Source organism: Mustelus asterias, chromosome 4 (assembly GCF_964213995.1).
Source record: "Mustelus asterias chromosome 4, sMusAst1.hap1.1, whole genome shotgun sequence".
Taxonomy (NCBI): domain Eukaryota; kingdom Metazoa; phylum Chordata; class Chondrichthyes; order Carcharhiniformes; family Triakidae; genus Mustelus; species Mustelus asterias.
In genome coordinates, this window is record NC_135804.1 from 77271813 (window position 1) to 77287157 (window position 15345).

Below are 15345 nucleotides of genomic sequence, written 5' to 3' on the forward strand. Positions count from 1 at the left end.
GAGATGAAACATTCTGAGGCCTTGTTCATTCTGTGGCCAGGGAATCAATCAGGCCAAGCTCAAGAGCGTTCTAGTAAGATACAACCAACACATTTCCTGTTCCACCAGAGGCCCAAACATCCTAGACCACTGCTACACAAATATCAAAAATACCTACCACTCTATTGCCTGCTCACACTTTGGTAAATCAGACCTCAAGTCTGAGCTCCTGCTCCAGGCTTACAAGCAAAAACTGAAGCGGGAGAATCCGTCAAAGAAAGTCATGCAATGTTGGTCTGAGGAATCGGATGATCTCCTACAGGACTGCTTAGAGTCAGTAGACTGGTCAGTATTTAAAAACTCTGTGACCAGCCTGAACAAGTACGCCACCACAGTAACTGACTTCATTAGTAAGTGTGAAGACTGTGTGCCAAAGAAGCAAATCCGTGTGTTCCCCAACTGGAAACCATGGATGAACCGGGATATCCACTACCTGCTGAAGTCCAGATCTGAGGCATTCAAGTCAGGTAACCCTAATCTATACAAAGAAAGCCAGATATGATCTATGGAGATCCATCAAAGATGTCAAAAGACAGTACCAGACCAAGCTAGAATCCCAGACTAGCCACATAGACTCCTGCCGACTATGGCAAGGTCTGCAAGACATAACAGGCTACAAGATTAAGGCAGGTAAAATTGCCGGCACCAATGCGCCCCTCCCCGATGAGCTCAACGCATTCTATGCTTCTTTTGAGCAAGAGGTCAGCGAGAGCACGCCCTCCATCTCGGAAGCCTCGGATGAACCTGTATCCGAGGTCACCATTGCTGACGTCAGAGCAGCCTTCTCAAACGTTAACCCATGGAAAGCAACTGGCCCAGATAGGGCACCTGGATGAGCACTCAGAATCTGGTGGACTGGTGCAATGACCATAATCTCTTCCTCAATGTCAGTAAAATAAAGGAAACGGTCATAGACTTCAGGAAGCGAAGTGGGGGACATGCCCCTGTCTACATCGATATGGACGAATTAGAAACGGTCAAGAGCTTCAAATTTTTAGGTGTCCAGATCACCAACAACCTATTCTGGTACCTCCATGCAGACACTATAGTTAAGAAAACCCACCAATTACCTGCTTCACAATGTCCACCATTACCTCAGTACCAAAGGAAAGCCAAACAGAGTGCCTTAATGACTAATGTCTGATGGCTCTGACATCCATCATTATAAAGTGCTTCGAAAAGTTAGTCATGGCACAAATCGATTCCTGCCTCCCAAACTGCCTGGGTCCACTTCAGTTCATCTATCGCCGCAACAGGTCCACAGCAGACGCCATCTCCCTGGCCCTACACTCAACCTTGGAACACCTGGATAACAAAAACACCTATGTCAGACTCCTATTCATAGATTACAGCTCAACCTTCATCACCATTATTCCTACAAGACTCATCTCCAAACTTTGTGGCCTGGGACTCGGCTCCTCCCTCTGCAACTGAATCCGAGACTTCTTAATCCCCAGACTGCAGTCAGGCAACAACACCTCCTCCATGATCATCCTCAACACCGGTGCTCCACAAGGCTGTGTCCTCAGCCCCTTACTATACTCCTTATACACCTCTGACTGTATGCCAAATTTCCCTTCAACTTGACTTTCAAGTTTGCTGATGACACCACAGTTGTGAATCGGATCTCAAACAATGATGAGATGGAGAACAGGAAAGAGATAGAGAATCAGGTGAACTGGTGCAATGGCAATAATTTCTCCCTCAATGTCAACAAACCAAAGGAGATAGTCACTGACTTCAGGAAGCGTAGTGGAGGGCATGTCCCTGTCTACATAAATGGGGACGAAGTAGAAATGGTCGAGAGCTTCAAATTTTTAGATGCCCAGATCACCAACAAGCTGTCCTGGTCCCTCCATGCAGAAGCTATAGTTAAGAAAGCCCACCAACGCCTCTAACTTCTCAGGAGACTAAGGAAATTTGGCATGTCTGCTATGATTCTCACCAACTTTTACAGATGCACCAGAGAAAACATTCTTTCTGGTCGTACTACAGCTTGGTAAGGCTCCTACTCTGTCCAAGACCGCAAGAAACAACAATGGTTCATAAATGAAGCCCAGTTCATCACTCAAACCAGCCTCCCATCCATTGACACTGTCTACACTTCCTGCTGCCTCCGAAAAGCAGCCAGCATAATCAAGGGCTCCACGCACCCCGGACATACTTCCACCTTTTTCCATCAGGACAAAGATACAAAAGTCTGAGGTCACGTACCAACCGACTCAAAAACTGCTTCTTCCCTGCTGCCATTCTGAATGGACCTACCTCGCATTAAGTTGATCTTTTCCTACACCCTAGCTATGACTGTAATACTACATTCTGCACTCTCTCCTTTCCCTGTCTATGAATGGTATGCTTTGTCTGTATAGCGTGCAAGAAACAATACTTTTCACTGTATACTAATACATGTGACAATAAATCAAATCAAATGATCTGACAAGCAAACCAAATTCATCAAGATGTGGAGTTGCCAGCATTGGGCTAGGGTAGGCACAGTAAGTAGTCTCACAACACCAGGTTCAAGTCCAACAGTTTATTTGGTAGCATGAGCTTTCAGAGCATTGCCCCTTCATCAAGCTCAGGCTTCAAGAATCCCGGTATCACCACATCCAGAACTGTCAGAAATATGAATTCCTGTCGTTCTCTGGGGGCGGCACGGTAGCACAGTGGTTAGCAGGGCGGCACGGTAGCACAGTGGTTAGCACTGCTGCTTCACAGCTCCAGGGTCCCGGGTTCGATTCCCGGCTTGGGTCACTGTCTGTGTGGAGTTTGCACATTCTCCTCGTGTCTGCATGGGTTTCCTCCGGGTGCTCCGGTTTCCTCCCACACTCCAAAGATGTGTGGGTTAGGTTGATTGGCTATGCTAAATTGCCCCTTAATGTCATGGGGACAAGCAGGGTAAATATGTGGGGCTACGGGAATAGGGGCTGGGAGGGATTGTGGTTGGTGCAGACACAATGGGCCGAATGGCCTGCTTCTGCACTGTAGGGATTCGATGATTCTATGTTAACTTCCTGCTGTATCCCATAGAGGGATCCAGCCACTTCTGCAAAGTCATCCACAAAGTGACTACCAAATCCATCCCGTGGGGATATCCCTACCTCAAGGAGGAATGTGCTTCTCTCCTTCAACATAGAATCATAGAATCCCTACAGTGCAGAAAGAGGCCATTCGGCCCATTGAGTCTGCACCGACCACAATCCTACCCAGGCCCTATCCCCAAATCCCCACATATTTACCCGCTAATCCCTCTAACCTACGCATCCCGGGACACTAAGGGGCAATTTAGCATGACCAATTAACCTAACCCACACATCTTTGGACTGTGGGAGGAAACCGGAGCACCCGGAGGAAACCCACGCAGACACGAGGAGAATGTGCAAACTCCACACAGGCAGTGACCCAAGCCGGGAATTGAACCCAGGTCCCTGGAGCTGTGAAGCAACAGTGCTAACCACTGTGCTACCGTGCCACCCCATTGAGGAAACTGGTGACCCAGATGTAGCAGATCACCTGATGGAGTTCTTTGACTCTGCCCTTGAACTCTGAGCTAGATGGGAAGAGACCACCAGAAACTTGAACTTCACCCGTCCCAGCCAGAAATACTGGCAGCTTCTTACCTTGGTGCAGGCCAGCAACCACTAACAACAAGCTGACTGTCTGTAAATGCCAACAAAGTAGCAACTCATCTCCATATTTGAAAGGCAGGCCTGGAGAGAAGTGAAAAACGAATAAAGGCTGAGTGGAGAGCCTTTCAAAAGCATAGCAATTTTAGATCATGTTCTGAACCTTTCACTGCAGTGGAGTCGGACAACATACTACAAAACATCAAGCCCGGTACTGCTGCCGGCTATGACATTCTTCTCAAATGATGGTTGGCTCAATTCTTCACCAGGGTTATCTGTGATACAGGACTGCCTAAATCCTGGGCCATATCCAAAGTTACTGGCCCCTGTTAGGGTCCCAGACCAGAACCCCAGGGTATATTATGAAGTCAAATTAGACCCCAACATCTTTTCTATTTTGGCACAAATATGAGGAAATGATACTTCCTTCCAGGAATGATTCCACTGACAAAGTAGGGATCTTTTATGTCAAAACAAATTTTATTTAATAACACAATTTAAGTATAACTGTATCAAATGAAGCATTTTAACTCTTAACAGTTGAACATTATTTGAAAATGAAAAGGAAACAACTTTAATTTCTAACATCACTTTTTAGTCCAAATTCCTCTTCAGACTTAAAGGCCACTTTAAATACAGTTAGCAACCATAAATATACTTGCTAAAATGAGTGTAAATAGTCTTGGAGTTTTCAGGGAGATAAAGAGCTTCCAGAAACATGCAAAACCCTCCTAACATCAACCAGAACAGCCAAGATCCAACTCATTTCTGCAAAATAACTGTCAATTTATCTGTATGTAAACCACATCATCACATGACCCTGTCAATTTCTCTAATCTGAAATCCCAGGGGAACTTAAACAAACAAAAGCCCATTAATTCTATTTAACATAACCACTAGCCAGGTTAAAATAAGTAATTATTCTGCTCTTCCAGCTGTATTCCCTCCAGAAATATCAACTGCCTGTAGCATAAAGCTGAATGTTTTAAATTCCCCTCAAACACAAAAAAACAATATTTCCATATGAAATTCACTACTATTATCACACTCCCAAAACCAGGCAAAAACCCAAACTTAATTTCAAGCTACCAATGGAATCTCTGCTCTGTGTGCTGCAGGTTTTTAGAGTGTCTCATCTTACAACGGATAGAGCCAGAGGAGCCGAAAATCTGGAAATCTGAACAAGCTGGCTCTCAACGAGAGCGAAGCACATGTGACCAGTTTCTTGCCCTAACCACCTTAATTGAAAATGGCTTTGAAAATAACCTCAAAACAGGCACCTCCTTTCTCAATCCCGCTGCAGCATACGACACAGTCTGTTACACCGGTCTCCTTGTCAAAATCCCAAGAGTCCTCCCTCCGTGGGTTACTGATGCCAACGAACTATGACTCTGAGATAGACTGTTCAGGGGCACATGGGTAAAGAAACTGGAGGAAACAGTCCAATGGGCTTCCCCAGGGATCTGATCTTACCCCAACTCTTTTCAAACTCTATATCAACAATCTGCCTCCAACACTGCCTCTAAAGTTAATTTATGCTCTCAGGCTTGGACATTTTCTAAACTAGAAGACAACACTAAACAACAATGTTGCAAAGCTAGTCAACTACTGGAAAGACATGGTGCCTTCAGCCCAGCAACAACAGAACAGTCTCAGGTATATTCCGCTTCCATAATTCCAGCAGTAAGAGGGAACATAACATCTTCTTGAATGGCAAGAGACTGGATGAGAAACAATATCCCATTTATCTTGGTGTTACTCTTGACCGAACACTGATATAAAAATAATCTGAGCAAGACAGCAGCAAAGACCAGAATGCAAAATCTCCTCAGCAAAGTTGCTGGCTCTTCACGGGTGTAGATGCTCAAACCTTAGGGATCTCAACTCTTGTCATTATCTACTCGACTGCAGAGCATTGTGCACCAGTGTGATACAACTCATCCCATATCAGGCTTGTAGATACCCAGCTCAACAAAACAATGTGAATCATTGAATACTGCACATGCTAAAAAAACCCTCAGTTTTCCAAATAATAAACCATTGCTATAATGCGAGATTGTGGTTGGACCTGAAGTTAATGCATGGCAGTGCCCATCCCAACTGGTCCTGTGTGACTACTACAGTAATTTTATTGAAGCACTCAGCCTCTCTTCAATTACTGCATGCAATATTCTTAGAGAACTTCAAGAAATGTTTGGGACAAACACACATCCGAATGTTACATAACGGTCTACAATTTACATCAACAGGACGCTCAATACTTGCCAGGTTTAAACACACATCATCACCTCAGCACCCAAAGTCGAGAATATCATCAAATAGTTCTTCACGAGATATGAAGAATCTAATCAGTCAGATTTCTTAGCTCATTTGAATGGTTCAACACACCAAGTAAAGGTGTGGGAAAAGTGATTTACCAGTTGCAGGTGCAAGAGGCTACTTCTGGTAACAGAAGCACTGCTGCAGCCTCAATATTTGACTAATGGAGCTGTTTGTACTCTTGTTGACTTGAAGCAATGTAGCAGTGCTACCATAACATGCAAATCAAACCACTTCAAATAATACACTTCAAATAATACACAAATAATACACTTCAAATGATACAGTGAGGATGAAACTCCCTGGTCAGAGAATGTGCAATGCTTGGATGTGCACACATCGGGTCCTGGGTACTATGGTGTGTACATCAGATATACAACATACCACTAGAATTAACATGATTTATGCTGATGGACCACCTGTAAACAACAGATTGAGGTTGAGGTCCCCAGTGACCCTCTGTACTCCCCGTGGTCTCCAAAGTCAATGACAACTCCAACACTCCAGGCTCCTGTTGGCCAGATACCAATCACAGGTCGAAAAGACAGCCTCCAATGTCAGACTGCCTGTTACGGATTGTGTTTTGTTTTAGATGAAGGAGTTGAGTGAGTTCCAGTGAAACAGCAGATCTGGAGTTACTTATTTTATATGCTTAATAAAACATTGCTAATCTTTGTAGCAATTGATGGCTATTATTTAAAGAGGGGAGAATACATTCCCTTCCCCTTTCCACCACTCCATTCCTTGCTCCACTCTTCTGCCTGATCGGGTCAGACCATGTCGAGTTTCATTGACAATTTACTCAATGGGTGAGGTATCTCACTGGAGTCAATATTAGAATTTATGAAATGGCTTACGCAAGACATTTTACATAGAATTGTGACTTTATTTATCGCCCTGAATGTATTGTAATCACTAAACCTAAAGCAAGTTGTACTTTTATATTCCTTACATTGCATTGACCCTTGCTACTTAGTAAATCATGCTAACATTTTAACCAATCGGTTCCACATACAGTTGAAGTACAAGCACTATTTCGGACTGCACAATTAAACAAATTGTATTAATGACCTGAATGTGTTGTAATCACTAAACCTAAGTAAGTTGTATTTTTATATTTTCTAACCTTGGATAGATCTCACTATTTGTGATTATGGATAACATTTTGTTCCACAAACTTTTAAAGTACAAACACTATCTAGTACTGCACTGTTAAACCAGTCTGTGCCTAGTACATTCACCACAGAACAACAAAGTCGTTGCGACTGCATAATTTGTTTGGATTTCTCATTCTCATTATTGTCTTCCCCAGAATACTCTTCTTCATATGTCATTTTCTGTCTCCTGCCACTTTGCTTTTGGAAATTTGCTGCATAATGATTCTTTAAGGCATACCTGCAGCACCTGCCTTTAATCCTTCCATTTTATCAACACCTGCATCTATTAGCTGGACCAGTTCAAAATCTGCCAACTGTCAAGTGCTCTATTCCACGTGTCACCACAGAATGTCCTATTTGTTCCATGCTGGTTGACAGAGATTATAGTTTCCCCTCGGAGTTGTTCAAGATAGCAGACATCTGATCCAACAGGATTTCCCTCTCCAAGAACCAAACCCCAGTTAGAACAAGAAGTCTGCTCATTTGAGACATGCTAGCACTAGCCAGCATTTTAAAATATGCTACTGGTTCAAGGATCCCTAAATTGAAGTTTGCCCATCTTTCATACAATCTGTTAAGTACATGATCCATGTGCCTTCTGAAATCAATCAACATCTGACCACACCGTAGAGATCATCTTTCTTGCAAATTTCATCAAATAACTTTATCAGAAAAAGCAAACTTTCACCAATATCTACCTGATGAGCCTTCATCCCGCAAAATATTTCATATCTGATTTTACTTCTTGTAGGAAGCAACATCACCAAGGCTAGACTCTGGAGCCCCATTGCGTGTAATCCGGAAACTGGAGCCGGATTGTGTGTACTTTCACTGTATATGGGACCGTCAGTGTGTACTCTGTAATATCCCTGGAATGTTGTGTATAGGAATGTTTGTATTTAGACTGGATTCCCATATATGAGACTGGGTGAATCAAGTTCTCCATGTGAACTGGGTTAGTTGGGAGCCGAATTGTGTGTGAGATCTGGATTCCGGAATCCGGTTTTGTGCATGTCGCTTTCTGCGCTGGAAATTGCTCTGAGATTAGGGATCTTTCTCTCTTGGCCGTTCACAGCTCAGGGAATGTAAGAGACACCCTCACACATCAACTGTATCCAGAGCCACAATATACAATGAACAAATATGTAACAATACTGCAACAGGCTAAACCATAACTCGCTGTGTTTTTAGAACAAGCATACAATATTTGGGGAAGCATTGCTTAATATCACAATCCTCCTCGCTGTGACATTCAATCGGTGGTTTAATGATATAGTAAATAAATATTAAACTCTGAACTTTATACATTCAGATCAATATCCCTCCTTTAAATAGATCCGTTCACTTACCTGATGCCACCGTTTGCTTCCAAAAGACAAATGAATAATATGGTGCTCAGGACACTGAAATGCAGTCGCTGCATTCCTCCCCACCTCGGCAGACCCTTCAGTCCTAGAGATGCGATGGTTTTCCCCCTACGGTCAGTCCCAGTGATCGGGAGCTGCCCTCAGAGCAAGCTTCCAGCCATCAGATCGGGCAGAGAGTGGGTGGGCGGGGGGTAAAAAGCAAAGGGCGTAGGGAGAACAGCAGCCAGATTTTTGTCCAAAACCCTCTTTAGTTTGTTCAAGCAGTTGATGGATCAAAGAGACACCATCGCATCGCCGGGACAAGCCTCCGAGTCAGATTGGGAAAATATAATCAGCACCGACCCACACACACCAAAAGTGCGGTGGGTGGGGGAGAAGGAGGGACTGAGAGAAAGAGAGAGGGAGATAAGGTGATAACCCTATCATTGCCAGCCAATTGCACTCTCAGGATCATTAGTTCTCCCCTTCGGCTGATTTCAAAATAAAATTAACAGCACGCAACAAAAATAAACTACCAATTCATCAACAGGAGGAGGCCATTCAGCCCCTCAAGTATCCTCCATCAGTCGAAGGGATCAGGGCTGGACAGTCCTTCGATTTCATTTTCCCACTTTTGCTACGTTTCCTTTGATGCCCTCACCCTGGGTGTGAGCAAGCAGCTTAAATCCCTTTTGATATTCCTACGGCAGGTGATAAGAGCAGGAGACTTTCCTGGTCAGTTAGAACAACGGCTTCCCCATGTTCCAAGATTCCATGCACCACCTCTGGCCATGGGCTCAGTGACAAATTTTCACCTGGCTCTGAGGGACTGCCAGAAAGGAGGGGCAGAGAGATAAAAGTGGGGCGGTAGGGGGGAGGGGGGGGGGGGGGCAGGGTGATGGAAGGAAGAGTGGGAGAAAGAGAGAGAGAGAGATACCCTTATCTGAGAAAAATCTATGGATCTTGATCTTGAAAGCTCTAGCTGATGATTTAAATACCTCAGTCAGCTCACTCCCTTTAATCTCAACTCAAGAATTAAAGTCAAGATAATGCAGGCCACATTCATAATTTCAGCCCCTTGCCCCAATTCACTGATGTTGCTCAATGCACCATTAACTAAGCAGCTTTAATATATTTATGAACATATGAGTTAGGAGCAGGGTAAGTCACTCGGTCCCTTGAGCCTGCTCTGCCATTTAATAAGATCATGGTTGATATGACTGTAACCTCAACCCCACATTCCCACCTACCTTTCGCCCCCTTGCTCATCAAGAATTTATCTGGCTCTGCCTTAAAAATATTCAAGGATTCTGCTTCCACTGCCTTTTCAGGAAAAAGTTCCAAAGACTCACGAATCTCTGAGAGAAAGAATTTCTCCTAATCTCTGTTTTAAATAAGCGACCCCTTACTTTCAAACCGTGACTGTTAGTTCTAGATTCTGCCATAAGAGGAATCATCCTAACTTACTGTTAAAATTCACCCTACCCAATCCAAAGCACCTTCAGTTACCTGTGTCCCGAACTCTGGAATTTTTCCTGTAACCTCTACGTCTCTCTCCATCACTTTCCTCCTTTAAGACCAGGGTGAGCAATGGTTCCAGATTTTAAGGGCAACACGGTGACACAGTGATTAGCACTGCTACCTCACAGCGCCAGGGACCTGGGTTCGATTCTGGCCTTTGGTGACTGTGTGGAATTTGTATGCTCTCCCTGTGTCTGCGTGGGGTTTGTCTGGGTGCTCTGGTTTCCTCCCACAGTCCAAAGATGTGTAGGATATGTGGATTGGCCATGTTAAATTTCCTCTGTGTCCCAAGATTTGTAGATTTGATGGATTAGCCACGGTAAATGCGTGAGGTTACGGGATAGGGAATGGTGGTGGACCTGGATAAGATTACCTTTCCGAGAGTCGGTGCAGATCTGATGGGCCGAATGACCTCCTTCTGCAGTGTAGGGATTCTATACTTCCATGGTTCCCAGGACTGTTGCAGAAAGTGAAGTCGCATGGGATCAGAGGTGAGCTGGCAAGGTGGATAGAAAACTGACTCGGTCAAAGAAGACAGAGGGCAGTGGAAGGGTGCATTTCTGAATGGAGAGCTGTGACAAGTGGCGTTCCTCAGGGATCAGTGCTGGGACGTTTGCTGTTTGTAATATATATAAATGATTTGGAGGAAAATGTAACTGGTTTGATCAGCAAGTTTGCAGATGACACAAAGGTTGGTGGATTTGCGGATAGCGATGAGGACCATCAGAGGATACAGCAGGATATAGATCGGTTGGAGACTTGGGCGGAGAGATGGCAGATGTCGTTTAATCTGGACAAATGTGAGGTAATGCATTTTGGAAGATCTAATACAGATAGGAAATATACAGTAAATGGCAGAACCCTTAAGAATATTGATAGGCAAAGGGATCTGGGTGTACAGGTACACAGATCACTGAAAGTGGTAATGCAGGTGGAGAAGGTAGTCAAGAAGGCATACGGCATGCTTGCCTTCATCGGCCGGGGCAGTGAGTTTAAAAATTGGCAAGTCATGTTGCAGCTTTATAGAACCTTAGTTAGGCCGCACTTGGAATATAGTGTTCAATTCTGGTCGCCACACTACCAGAAGGATGTGGAGACTTTGGAGAGGGTATAGAAAAGACTTACCAGGATGTTGCCTGATATGGAGGGCATTAGCTATGAGGAGAGGTTAGAGAAACCTGGTTTGTTCTCACTGGAGTGACGGAGGTTGAGGGGCGACCTGATAGAAGTCTACAAGATTATGAGAGGCAGTGACAGAGTGGATAGTCAGAAGCTTTTTGCCAGGGTGGAAGAGACAATTTCTAGAGGGCACAGGTTTAAGGTACGAGGGGTAAGGTTTAAAGAGATGTACAAGGCAGATTTTTTACACAGAGAATAGTGGGTGCCTGGAAGTCGTTGACGGGGGAAGTAGTGGAAGCGGATATGGCAGTGACTTTTAAGGGGCGTCTTGACAAATACATGAATAGGATGGGAATAGAGGGATATGGTCCCCAGAAGGGTAGGGGGTTTTAGTTCAGTCGGGCAGCATTGTCAGTGCAGGCTTGGAGGGCCGAATGGCCTGTTCCTATGCTGTAAGTTTCTTTGTTCTTTGTTCTTTGACAGTTCCGAAGTCAACTTTTGTCCTCCACCATAAGTCTAACTTTCCAGGCCCTCAAGTGTCCCAGACTTCTTCCCTCTGTCTTTTTAAAATCTAAGCATGCACCATCACTGAGTTATCCAGTTTTGGCAGGTGGATTAGAAAAGTTGTGGTGGATGTCGAAAGGGAGGGATGGGGTAGGGTGGGGGGAGGGACGATTATTCTTTGTATAGTGCTATTGGATCTTTTACTTCAATTTGAAAGGGTAAAATGGGGCCACAGTTTATCACATTGTACAAAACCATAGAACCATAGAATCCCTACAGTGCAGAAGGAGGCCATTCAGCCCATCGAGTCTGCACTGACTCTTAGAAAGATCATCCTGTCCAGGTCCACACCCTGCGCTATCCCCATAACTTCACACATTTACCATGGCTAATCTATCTAATCTACAAATCTTGGGACATTAAAGGGCAATTTAGCATGACCAATCCACCTAACCTGCACACCTTTGGACTGTGAGAGCACCCAGAGAAAACCCACGCAGACACGGGAAGAATTTACAAACTTCACACAGTCACCGAAGGCAAGGATTGAACCCAGGGGTTGTCCAACAGATATCTGTCAGGGAGGGGACCCAGACTACCAGCTGTGGCAGTGGTGGTGGCGACAGTCTCTGACCACTCAAGTGGGTCATTGGTGATATTACGGCTTTTAAATTTGAGCCTGGCTCCTGTGGAGCACTTTGGAACATTCATAAGGATTATCCAAATCAAAGTTGTTGTTGTTTATGTACAAGCTAGTCAATGAGCCAGTTCAGTGGATTAATGAATGGACCCCTGTTTACGAATAAAGGACCTTGTTTCTATTCTTTCAGCAGTTGAATTTTATTTTAAAAATGTTCTTTTACTTTCCCCAAGAGGGAGCATGCTGTTGTTCTGCTGTCACTGGGATTTAGATGTGTTTTGGATGTACTAGATATTTTTAGTCCCACAAAGATGTTCTCCTGCTTTTACACTGGAGTAAATTGTTCAACATCAGAAAGTAAATCAGACCAAAAAAAACCCCAAAATCAGAATATACCAGTCTTTGCTGCTGTAAAATGCCGGGAAGTGACTCAGTCCAAAGATTTGCAGGTTAGGTGGATTGGCCATGGTAAAAGAAAAAGTTCCTTAGTATCAAAAGATGTGTAGGTTAGATGAATAATAGAGTCATAGAGTCATAAAGGTTTACAGCATGGAAACAGGCCTTTCGGCCCATCTTGTCCATGCCGCCCCTTTTTTAAAATCACAAAGCGAGTCCTAATTGCCCGTGTTTGGCCCATATCCCTCTATAACCATCTTGCCGATGTAACTGTCTAAATAGAGTCATAGAGTCATCGAGTCAGAGAGGTTTACAGCATGGAAACAGGCCCTTCGGCCCAACATGTCCATGCCACCCTTTTTTTTAAAACCCCTAAACTAATCCCAATTGCCCACGTTTGGCCCATATCCCTCTATACCCATCGTACCCATGTAACTATCTAAATGCTTTTTAAAAGATAAAATTGTACCCGCCTCTATTACTACCTCTGGCAGCTTGTTCCAGACACTCACCATCCTCTGTGTGAAAAAATTGCCACTCTGGACTCTTTTGTATCTCTCCACTCTCACCTCAAACCTATGCCCTCTAGTTTTAGCCTCCCCTACCTTTGGGAAAAGATATTGACTATCTACCTTGTCTATGCCCCTCATTATTTTATAGACCTCGATAAGGTCTCTATAACCTCTCCTTATAACTCAATCCATCAAGTCCCGGTAGCATCCTAGTAAATCTTTTCTGCACTCTTTCTAGTTTAATAATATCCTTTCTATAATAGGGTGACCAGAATTGCACACAGTATTCCAAGTGTGGCCTTACCAATGTCTTGTATAACTTTAACAAGACATCCCAACTCCTGTATTCAATGTTCTGACCAATGAAACCAAGCATGCCGAATGCCCTCTTCACCACTCTGTCCACCTGTGACTCCACTTTCAAGAAGCTATGAACATGTACCCCTAGATCTCTTTGTTATGTAACTCTCCCCAACGCCCTACCATTAATTGAGTAAGTCCTGCCCTGGTTCAATCTACCAAAATGCATCACCTCGCCTTTGTCTAAATTAAACTCCATCTGCCATTCGTCAGCCCACTGGCCCAATTGATCAAGATCCCGTTGCAATTGGAGATAACTTTCTTCACTGTCCACTATGCCACCAATCTTGGTGTCATCTGCAAACTTCCTAACCATGCCCCCTATATTCTCATCCAAATCATTAATATAAATTACAAATAACAGTGGGCCCAGCACTGGTCCCTGAGGCACACCACTGGTCACAGGCCTCCAGTTTGAAAAACAACTCTCTACAACCACCCTCTGGCTTCTGTCAAGAAGCCAGTTTTGTATCCATTTAGATACCTCACCCTGGATCCCGTGAGATTTAACTTTATGCAACAACCTACCATGCGGTACCTTGTCAAAAGCCTTGCTAAAGTCCATGTAGACAACATCAACTGCACTGCCCTCATCTACCTTCTTGGTTATCCCTTCAAAAAACTCTATTAAATTTGTGAGACATGATTTTCCACTCACAAAGCCATGCTGACTGTCCCTAATCAGTCCTTCCATCTCTAAATTTCTGCTGATCCTGTCTCTCAAAATACTTTCCAACAATTTACCCACCACAGATGTGAGGCTCACTGGCCTGTAGTTCCCAGGCTTTTCCCTGCAGCCCTTTTTAAAAGACAAAATTGTACCCCCCTCTACTACTACCTCTGGCAGCTTGTTCCAGACACTCACCACCCTCTGTGTGAACAAACTGTCCCTCTGGACCCTTTTTTATTTCTCCCCTCTCACCTTAAACCTATGCCCTCTAGTTTTAGAGTCCCCTACCTTTGGAAAAATATATTGACTATCTAGCTGATCTGTGCCCCTCATTATTTTATAGGCCTCTATAAGATCACCCCTAAGCCTCCTACGCTCCAGAGAAAAAAGTCCCAGTCTATCCAGACTCTAAAAGAACAAAGAAAATTACAGCACAGGAACAGGCCCATCGGCCCTCCAAGCCTGCACCGACCATGCTGACCGACTTAACTAAAACCCCCTACCCCTCCGTGGACCATATCCCTCTATTCCCATCCTATTCATATACTTGTCAAGACACCCCTTAAAAGTCACTACCATATCCGCTTCCACTACCTCCCCCGGCAACGCGTTCCAGGCACCCATTACTCTCTGTGCAAAAAATCTGCCTTGTACATCTCCTTTAAACCTTGCCCCTCACACCTTAACCTATGCCCCCTAGTAATTGACTCTTCTACCCTGGGAAAAAGCTTCTGACTATCCACTCTGTCCATGCCTCTCATAATCTTGTAGACTTCTATCACGTCTCCCCTCAACCTCCGTCGCTCCAGTGAGAACAAACCAAGTTTCTCCAACCTCTCCTCATAGCTAATCCCCTTCATACGAGGCAACATCCTGGTAAATCTTTTCTGTACCCTCTCCAAAGCCTCCACATCCTTCTGGTAGTGTGGGAACCAGAATTGAACACTATATTCCAAGTGCGGCCTAACTAAGGTTCTATAAAGCTGCACATGACTTGCCAATTTTTAAACTCAATGCCCTGGCTGATGAAGGCATGATGTGGAGATGCCGGCGTTAGACTGGGGTAAACCCAGTAAGAAGTTTAACAACACCAGGTTAAAGTCCAACAGGTTTATTTGGTAGCAAAAGCCACACAA

At 44.3% G+C, this 15345-nt stretch overlaps 1 protein-coding gene across 1 annotated transcript in view; it reads right to left on the minus strand.

Moving 5' to 3' along the window:
- Nucleotides 1-8564, minus strand: part of LOC144493130 (glycine receptor subunit alpha-4-like) — a 71571-nt gene extending 63007 nt beyond the window's left edge. Inside the window, exon 1 of the mRNA XM_078212033.1 lies at nucleotides 8491-8564. Coding sequence (XP_078068159.1) covers nucleotides 8491-8564 — 74 coding nt within the window. The remainder of the gene's footprint in view (nucleotides 1-8490) is intronic.
- Between the last annotated feature and the right edge of the window lie 6781 nt (nucleotides 8565-15345).